The sequence below is a fragment of the Mandrillus leucophaeus genome, unplaced genomic scaffold (genome assembly GCF_000951045.1).
Source record: "Mandrillus leucophaeus isolate KB7577 unplaced genomic scaffold, Mleu.le_1.0 Scaffold1075, whole genome shotgun sequence".
NCBI classification, from domain to species: domain Eukaryota; kingdom Metazoa; phylum Chordata; class Mammalia; order Primates; family Cercopithecidae; genus Mandrillus; species Mandrillus leucophaeus.
The window spans coordinates 752,989-762,666 of NW_012098932.1; the positions used below are offsets into that span (position 1 = coordinate 752,989).

General features: G+C 36.4%; 1 protein-coding gene across 2 annotated transcripts in view; it reads right to left on the reverse strand.

The window, feature by feature from the left end:
- Positions 1–891: 891 nt before the first annotated feature.
- The window catches only part of GHITM (growth hormone inducible transmembrane protein), a 15,612-nt gene continuing 6,825 nt past the window's right edge, over positions 892–9,678 (reverse strand). For both annotated transcript variants that reach the window (XM_011985881.1, XM_011985890.1), the window contains 5 exons: positions 9,343–9,484; positions 5,184–5,292; positions 3,800–3,988; positions 3,158–3,329; positions 892–1,804 (listed from right to left, as the gene is read on the reverse strand). In XM_011985881.1, the coding sequence (XP_011841271.1) occupies positions 1,720–1,804; positions 3,158–3,329; positions 3,800–3,988; positions 5,184–5,292; positions 9,343–9,484 (697 nt within the window). In that variant the 3' untranslated portion in view covers positions 892–1,719. The remainder of the gene's footprint in view (positions 1,805–3,157; positions 3,330–3,799; positions 3,989–5,183; positions 5,293–9,342; positions 9,485–9,678) is intronic.

A 9,678-nucleotide genomic window follows, 5' to 3' on the forward strand; every position in this document is an offset into this window, starting at 1 on the left:
ATGGGTATCAGGATGGGGTGGAGAAAAATAGAAAATTGGCATTTACATTTTTACTAATAAAAAAAAGAGCATCAATAGCTAAGACTTATGTAATGCTTACTAAGTGCCTGCACATTTAACCGTAACCCTATAAGACAGGTTCCAATATATTCATTTTACAGGAGAGGAAACTGGGCACACAGGTTAAGTAATTTGCCCAAGGTCACATAAGAAATGAGTTGGGATTCAAATAGAGGTAGTCTAGCTACAAGTATCATGTACTTATCACATTGCACTATACTACACTGGCAAGAAACTAAGTTGCTTTCTTGAACAAATCCCTATTCAAATGGCATGCATATGATTCACTAGGAAAAATCAGACCCATCACCACCTGGCTGAAACCTTTCTTTCAGAAATAAGCATCCTATGTACTTGGAGATGATTATTACTTCTGGATTACTGTAATAAACATTTGTCAAAAATAGCAATCATCTCAGTCATCGTACAGACTTCTTTTCCTTCATTAAAGACATAAAGACTTCATAAAGACAAAAATAACTCTTCTGTATCAAAAAACTTACGAATGTCTCAAGAAAGTAATGGTGTAGCAGTGTAAGAGAAGTAAAATTCTGCTAGGGGAAACTAATGAAGAATTTCCCTCATTAAGCTTTTGGGTTGATATATTTCATTAAGACAGAATTAGTTCTGTGTGCTTTGCTTTTTAGTGCTTAGTCTTAGAGGGAATGCAAGAAACCAAAAGTCTTAGGAGAAAAACTGATTTCATAATTTCAAGTGTAAGCCACAAACAGGCTTTTCTATAAAGGCTTCAAAGCTTGAAGAGATGACAAAAGCAAGCTGTATTCAATTAGACAGTTCAATAAATATGCAAAAATAAAAAACACTTAGCAATCATGAGTATACTATTTGTATTCTGGAAAAAGCAACATATTTCATGCTTTGAATATTTTCTCTTGAGAATAGTTTTAAAGTTATTTCCTTTTGTAACATTCAAAAGTAAAACACATATATAATTCCATCAAGGATTCTCTGTATGATTAACATTCTGTACTTTCCTAACAAGTCAAACATGACCACATCTATATTGGAAAGACAGCACTGAGAAGCAACAGCAGGAGAATGCATCATCTGTGTCTGTTTCAGGATTAACAGTTTTGTTAAGTTCAGCAGATGAATGTAACAATGACCATTTGTTTCCAAATACCCAGGTGTTTCTTACTGGCTCCTCACCAATCACATACGTGATAAGACCTAAGTATTTAAAAAAAAGACTGCAGGTGACTCCTTCTCTCTGGTCCCTTTACCAAAGCTCCAAATCACTTATGACATTAATTACAATATTCTGCACTCCAAAAACTATGCAAACACAGGTTTGCTAAATTTTACCTACTTAGCAAACCTACTAAATTTTAAAGTAGAAAACACACTTACATTCTCATGATACAAACTTTAGTTTTCACATTCACTACAACGTTTTAAAATCACTCAAACATGAGAATTGAAAATGTGTGTGCTTATTTGGGAGTCGATTACTGCATTTATTCTCCAGAAAAAAAAGCAGACCTGAGGCATCACATTACTGGAACATTTAAACATGATGACATGTTCTTATCTTCTAAACTTCAATGAAAGCTGCTTGTACAAACTATTTAATGCATATCTGCCCCATTAAACAAGCAAGATGTTTGATGTAGCAGAGAAGCCAGACGCTGAGTCACTTCATTTCTTTCTGTTGCTTCCAGTTGCTAGCATAGTTGCAACTCGTATAAATATATTTAATGTATCCATGTAGATATTCAGCATCCTAGAAAAGAAAATTATGCCCATTACATATGATGCAATTCTAATAGCGATGATGAATTCTTAATATACAAAAGAAAAAAAGCAATACTATTTGTCTTAGTGATATAAAATGGAAATTAAAAATAAGATGTTTAACTGCCAACTAATGAAATCCTAGACCAGAAAATAGTTAAGGTCTTCCTTTTGGCAGACTCATCTTTTAAATGTTAAAGAGCAGTTTAAAAAAAATCATTATTTTGTTCTCTGACACTCTGCATATATCAACTTGCAAAGAAAACTAGGTGGCAGACAATGAAATAATCAAAACAAGACCAAAGAAACACTTTTATTAAAACCTGTTAGACACAAGTCTGGCATTTTTTAATATAAAAGACCCACTTCACCCCCTAAAGAAAACTTCCACAGATCTGTAAGCTTTATAGCAACTTTTTTACATTAAGTTTTATTTTTAGATAAAGAAAATCAAATTACTTTAAAAAAAATGTGACAGACACAATGAAACTGACTCAAGAAAATTGTTTAAATAAAATAACCTACTTTGGTAGACTCCAAGAAAAAAGAAAAAAAAACCCGTAATAACAATGCCAACTAAAGTTGCCTATCTCTGAAACTAGAATCTTTATACTGAAGAGTTTCTAATTTCTAGAAGTATAAAATAGGCTTTTCTATTAAAAATTGCAAGTCAATTATATACCTTTTCCAATAAATAATACTTGACTAATACATTTCTTCAGTTTTAAAGTCTGCAAAATACACTAACAAAATTAACTAACCAATAAGAGCACGTTATTTATTGTACCCTGAGGCTGGCTCACAAAAATAGACAAAATATTCTGATAATAGAATGCACTAAGTTGCAATATAATCAGAGGTTTTTTGGATAGTTTACTAAACAGAACAGACCAAACTGCAACAAAAGTAAAATAGGAAATCTGACAAAGCCATTGGTGTGGTTTAAGCTGTGACCCTCCTCCGCCCCCACAACAAAATATGATGAAATCCTAAGCCCCGGTACACAGGTAGAGCACGATGTGAAGATGGAGGCAGAGACTGGAATGATCCATCTACAAGCCAAGGAATGTCAAGGACTGCCAGCAGTAACAAGAAGCTGAGAGGCAGGGAACAGATTTTCCCTCAGGGCCCTCAGAAGTACAACCCTGCTAACACCTTGAGTTTAGATTTCTGGCCTCCAGAACTACAAGAGAATCAAGTTTTGTTTTAAGCCACCCAGTTTGCGATACTTTGTTAACAGTATCCCTAGAAAACTAATATGGCCATAAAACAAAACAGATCAAATACACACAAGCATCCTTATGTGACAGAGTAACAGTGTTAAGTAAAAAGCATTACTTACGAGTTAATGGGATCATATTTTTGAACTCCATACGCTGGTGACACTTCTGCACGCTTGATTACTTTCTGGGTATCATACAAGAGGAACATGCTGAAAAGAACTAATCCACCATACATTGCCACTGAGTAAAGAGTGGCACCAGCCACAGTGGTAGGTGGAAGAAACATAGATCCTGAAATCAAAATGCAAAAACAATTAAGATTTTTTTAAAAAAGGATTTCGAATAACTGAGTTTATGATTTATATTACTTAAAAAAAATCTCCTTGGTATACTGTGCAGGTAAGACGACATCTAGGTATACGTACTGTCTAATCTTATTTATATTAGTTCAAAATCCATGATACTCATTCCTCCAATGAGCCACTTGCCCATTTCACAGGAAGGTTCTTGCATCGCACCAGAACAATATTCATGTTCTCAGACCAACTTTCCCATTTTAGATGTATTTGGTAAAGCCAGTAATAATGGTTGACCATGTTGCCATGATTTTTATATGATGCCAATAGTAAAATCCAGTCAAATTAGCATCAATCTTTAAAAAAACTTTTAAAATAAATGACTCGGTCAATTAGGATATTGGAGTATTTCAGGTTACAAGAAACTATGCACCAAGAATTAAGTGTTAAAACATAGCAGCTTACCCAGTGAGGACACAAAGACGAGACCCAGGCCCACTCCCAGGGGCGCACCCATGTTCAGAAACTTTTCACTGGGCGCACACATGGCCACAGTGGAGAGGCCTCCCACAATGCCAGCTGTGTACCATGCAGCTCTGATGAGAAGAGGACCCCCTAATATTGTCAGAGGAGCCACCACTGCACCCATCACACCTGGAGAAAGAGCAAGTGCTCATTAAGTATTTACTAAATAACAAGCAAAAGGAAAATATCATTAACATGCCACTTGATATTATACCTTACTGTTTAAGCACTATGATTCAAAAAGTTCTGCCTTTTAGATGATACTACCCCCATCAAATTCTACAACCCAAACTGGTGACTACTCAAATTCTGTATCACAACATTAACACTATTCCTAATCAATCACACTCACAAGCAAACACTAATCTACTTATTTAATAACCATCAAATTCCATGCAGCTATTTCAATCTGATCTTACCACTAGTTTCTACAACATTCATATAATTCAGATAAAGAAGCTTAAAACAAGTAACTCAAGGTCAAACCTACTACTATCAAAAGCGAAAAGCATACGATGATAAACTTAAAGTGTGGGAACTTCTAAGACAGACACTGCTGTTGCTTTACATAATAAGGATTGCTAATAGCTTATAAATAATTTTAGTTGTCAGATATTTATAAATAATTTCATAAAAATTACAGTAAAAATTTTACCAACTCCTTAACTGAAAAAAATCTTAGATAATGCATTATTTCAGTGTTAAGCAGAATAAGTTACCTTTTACTTAAATGCAGTTTACCTCACAGACTAGGCACAAAGCTATCTTTATACTGAATTTTCAACACTAAAGAGTAACATTTTTAGATCAAGCTATACGGTTAGTAAGGTATACTATCTCATGATGATGAATAATTTAAAAATACTTTTTGCTCTAGGCAAAACAGTGGGTGAAATTTCTACACAGAACACTTCTGTTAGGACTCCTCTCAGTTTTTTGTATTTTGCAGCAATATTGTTAGCACAACTTTCTCTATCCTCAGTTTTTAATTTTTCTAAATATACCAGACAAAAACAACTCTCAAATGATGCATACTAGATATAAAGCCCTCCTGGTATTGAACAAAACACACAAAAGTCAATCTCTGCATATATTAGACTGTCAGAAGACACCAAGTTTCGTATTGAAGATGTCCATGGTCTTAGGAGCAAAATCAACCTTTCGAAGCAAAGGTCTGGCAAAAAGGCAGCCAGTAATGACTGAAGAAAATTGTGTTTTCTAAACATGAGGTTTAAATTCCATGTAGGTCATTTACAATTGGGAAGAGCCACCTAAAAAAGGTAGTAGTCAAGGTTGTCTCATAACAATTTAAAACAGAACATACCAGAATGTAGCAACCAGGCAAGATGTTTTGGGCCTGGACTCTGGTCATATGGTATTGATTGTACCAGCATTCCAGCTCCAATCATGGCTGCAAAGGTCACACCAATTGTCTGAAAGACAAATACTATTAAGAAAAACTGATCCTTATATGAAAACAAAGCAGAAACCCACAGGTTTTAAGTCCAATTAGTTATTTCTAATACATTAGTTGTAAAAATGTTAAAGATAATAAATCAAAGCTTAAAGTCAGGTGTGGTGGCTCATGCCTGCAATCCCAGCACTTTGGGAGGCTGGGGTGGGTGGATCACCTGAGGTCAGGAGTTCGAGACCAGCCTGGCTAACGTCGTGAAATCCCGTCTCTACTAAAAATACAAAAATTAGCCAGGTGCAGTGGTGCATGCCTGTAGTCCCAGGTACTTGGAAGGCTGAGGCAGGAAAATCACTTGAACCGGGGAGGTGGAGGTTATAATGAGTCAAGATCGTGCCACTGCACTCTAGCCTGGGCAACAGAGCGAGACTCCATCTCAAAAAAAAAAAAAAAAAAAAAAATCAAAGCTTTTATTTTTCTGCCACATTAAAAGCTCTGGGTTTATTTCACAGTTTTGGCTAAGTTAGCATGAGCGCCCCCTACTGCCACATATGAGGTTTTGCAGACGGCTTCAAATGCATGACTTAAGCTTGGACTGGCATCACATCTTTTAACAATTTTATTTTTGTTGGGCAGAGGTGAAACAAAAACCCGTTAGGGATCCCAAGATAATTAACTCTTAATTAAAAAATATATTTTTGTATAGCACAAATAGGATTTTCTTTAAAATCAGTCAAGCTTACAAATTAATTTTTTTAAAAAAGAAAGTATATAGCATATAGCTTTGAACTGCATATCTGCTAAATGAAGACTTGAAAAATAGAAAGTAGATATCACAGCACATGGAAAAGAAAAATGAGAAATAAGATTCTATACTTCTACCCTTCCAGGTTTATGGTTAATTTGGTCCTCATTCCTTTTCTTTGCCTATCTTAGATTTCCAGTGTTATAATGTTTAAATATTCCTCGTGTATGACAAGAAATGTACTAATATGTAATGGAAAAAAGACAGCGCTAATCTTCAAGAAATTTAAATCAGAGATTGCAAACCTGTAGCCCTTGGAATCAGGCCACAGATGTTTTGTTTGGCAAACTATGTAAAAATAAAAAAATAAAAAAAAAAAAAGAACATGGTGAATGGTTTTAGTTGAGAAGGCTACTCTAGATGCCAGTAACCTCTAGATGTCAACAATCTCCTGTGTGACACACCAGGCCTCCTCACTCACCTGTATCATCTGTCTCACCCATGAACATCAAATATTCAACCTCTAATATAAAGTACAGGTAAACAAAACAGTTGGTTTTGCCAAGAATGGGAAAATCTTAACACAAAAAAGCATACTGAGCTGGGTGCGGTGGTATGTGCCTGTAGTGTCAGTTACTTGTGAAGCTGAGGTGAGAGGATCACTTCAGCTCAGGAATTCAAGCCAAGCCTAGGCAAACACAGAGACCTAGTCTCTATTTTTAAAAAACATTAAAGAGAAAAGCATATCAAGCTCCACTCCACCATTTTCTAATGAGAAATAATTACTACAAACTATTTCACACATCCTCTGTGGGCAGCACTTTTGGGATATTTACTGCAATTAAATTTTTTAAAGATCTTTTATGATCCAGTCTCACTCCAAACTCTTCATTCCAACCACACTGAACTGGCAGGGCTGCCAACATGCCCCAAAGTTTCAGCCTCCTTAATTCAGTCCATGATGCCTAAGAATACCTCCACTTCCATATCTGGTCGACTTACTGAAGTATTGTCTCATCATCTCAAAAGCTTTTTCTAGTAGGTACCCTGGCTACCCAGAAGCACTTGGGACAATCTTTGACATTATCTGCATGTCTATGTGTGTATTTGTATATATATGTCTGTCACACCCAAAAGGTTACATCTTCATCTCTCTAACACTTATCTTTGTCTTTCCCGAGTATTTTCTGTATTACTAACAGTGGAAGAGGGTAATCTTTTGCCCAGAAGGGACTGGGATATGGCCCAAACACAAAACTTCTTTGAAGCCTCATTTTAGAGCCTAAATTTTTAGGTAAATATTGCCATGTTTATTACAAAAGTATTGTTTTAAATTATTTGCTTTTGATTAAAACTGACATCCCCAGTGAGAACATTATGTGCCTTTGTGAACCTCTGGGCTGGGAGATTCATGACATCTATGTGAAAAGCATCATCCTAAAAATACATAAATGTCCAAATGGCTATGCTACTGTTAATAGCTATCCTTTAGTAAAGTATAATACAGTGAAAATATTATGGATTTTGGTCCCTATGTGGGGAATCCATGTTACATGAACTCTCCTAACTCTCCTTCCCCTCCAGTCTCACACTCTACTCTAGTTCAGGTTCTTATCATCCCTCATTTCAGATCTTACAAAGGCACAGCTGGTACAGCTGCTCCATGTCTCTTCCACATTGGTTCTAAAAACTCAAATATAAATCACGCTTTTGCTGTTCCAGTATCTCCAATGGCCTCCGACTGCTTACGTTCTCTCCTCAGCTTGACAATCATATCCTTCCTAATGATGTCTTCTTCAACATCCAGACCTCAAACACTTGAATTTCCCTCTAATGGGATTGCAAGTCACCTCTAAAATTAGGTTTTCCTACCTCCTCTTCGCTTAAATTGGTAAAATTGGACTGCCCTTGTCTACTTAAAATTTTTTTTTTTAAATTTTTAAAACTTTGTATTTATTTAAAAATGGTTACCAACAGTGTCCCACTACGTTGCCCAGGTTGGTCTCAAATTCCTGGGCTCAAGCAATCTTCCTGCCTCAGCCTCCTAGAATGCTGGGATTACAGGTGTGAGCCACTACACTTGGCCCTCTTGTCTACTCTAAAATAAATGAAACATGTTAGCCTTCAACAACCCTGATTAAACAAACGTCTCCTTCATGGACCTTGCCTAACTGTTCAAGACAGAAACTCTTGACTGACTTTGCACTTTCTTTCTTTCTTTTTTTTTTTTTTTAGACGGAGTCTCGCTCTGTCGCCCAGGCTGGAGTGCAGTGGCCGGATCTCAGCTCACTGCAAGCTCCGCCTCCCGGGTTCACGCCATTCTCCTGCCTCAGCCTCCTGAGTAGCTGGGACTACAGGCGCCTGCCACCTCGCCCGGCTAGTTTTTTTTTGTATTTTTTAGTACAGACGGGGTTTCACCAGGTTAGCCAGGATGGTCTCGATCTCCTGATCTCGTGATTTGCCCGTCTCGGCCTCCCAAAGTGCTGGGATTACAGGCTTGAGCCACTGCGCCCGGCTGACTTTGCACTTTCTTACTGCGTATCTGTGCCACTTATTCCAGTTCATCTCTTCTACCAAATAGCAGAATAGGGCACACATATTCAAATTCTCGTATCTAGCAAAATAACAAGGGCTCTAGAGAAACTCATTAAATATAAAAATCTTCTATAAGGTCAAGAATCTTAGGAATAGTAGCAGCAGCACTATTCTACCCTTAACTGCATAAAATGGCTAGGTTTTTGTAACAGGCATTTCCGTCTGACTTCTAAGATGATTTTGCATTTGCTTTAGTTTTTTAGTAAACTGCTACAAATTAGAGGCTGTTTGATATCTGCTGCTAGACAAGAACATTGTCCTTTTCTAACTCCTCCGGTATTATTAGAATACATGTTTAATAAAGAATAATAGCTGACCTACCCAGAATGAACTTCCTACTTTATCTCAGCTGCACTAATACAGGTTGAGTATCCCTCATCAGAAATGCTTGGGACCAGAAGTGTTTCAGACTTCAGATTTCAGACTATTTATCAGTATATTTCATTGTTGTTAGGGTTCAGGATCCCTAATACAAAAACCCAAAATGTGAAGTGCTACAATTTTCTTTGAGCATCATGTTGGCACTACACATGTTTTGGATTTTGATGTTTTGGATTTTGGAGCATTTCTGGATTTTAAATTAGGGATGCTCAACCTGTAATTCATACATTATTTGAACAAAAACTTGTTCAATACAGTATTCTTTCCATTTAATACCCCCTTCCCTCCAATATATTTTATCTGATCTTTTGATCTTCAGATGAAAAAGGAAAACAAAAACAGCTGACTTACCACCAAAGAGCCTCTCATCATGAAGTTCATGAGAACAGGCGTTCTGCTTATGGCTATGGCAGACAAAGCTGTTAAACCAACACTCCCTGCTAAGTACATATAGGTGGAATGAATTCTATCCTTCACATACTGAGGCCAAATTCTGTAAGAAACATGACATGATTAATTTATAAAATTACAGATTTGATTTCTGGTTGAGTCATATACTAGGTGGGCGACCTCGCGATAAATCATTTTCTACTTTAAATGTTATTCACTTCATTTATCATGGAAATAATTATGAATACCTGGGAATTACTGTAAGGATTAAATGAGATAAAATATACAAGCACATAT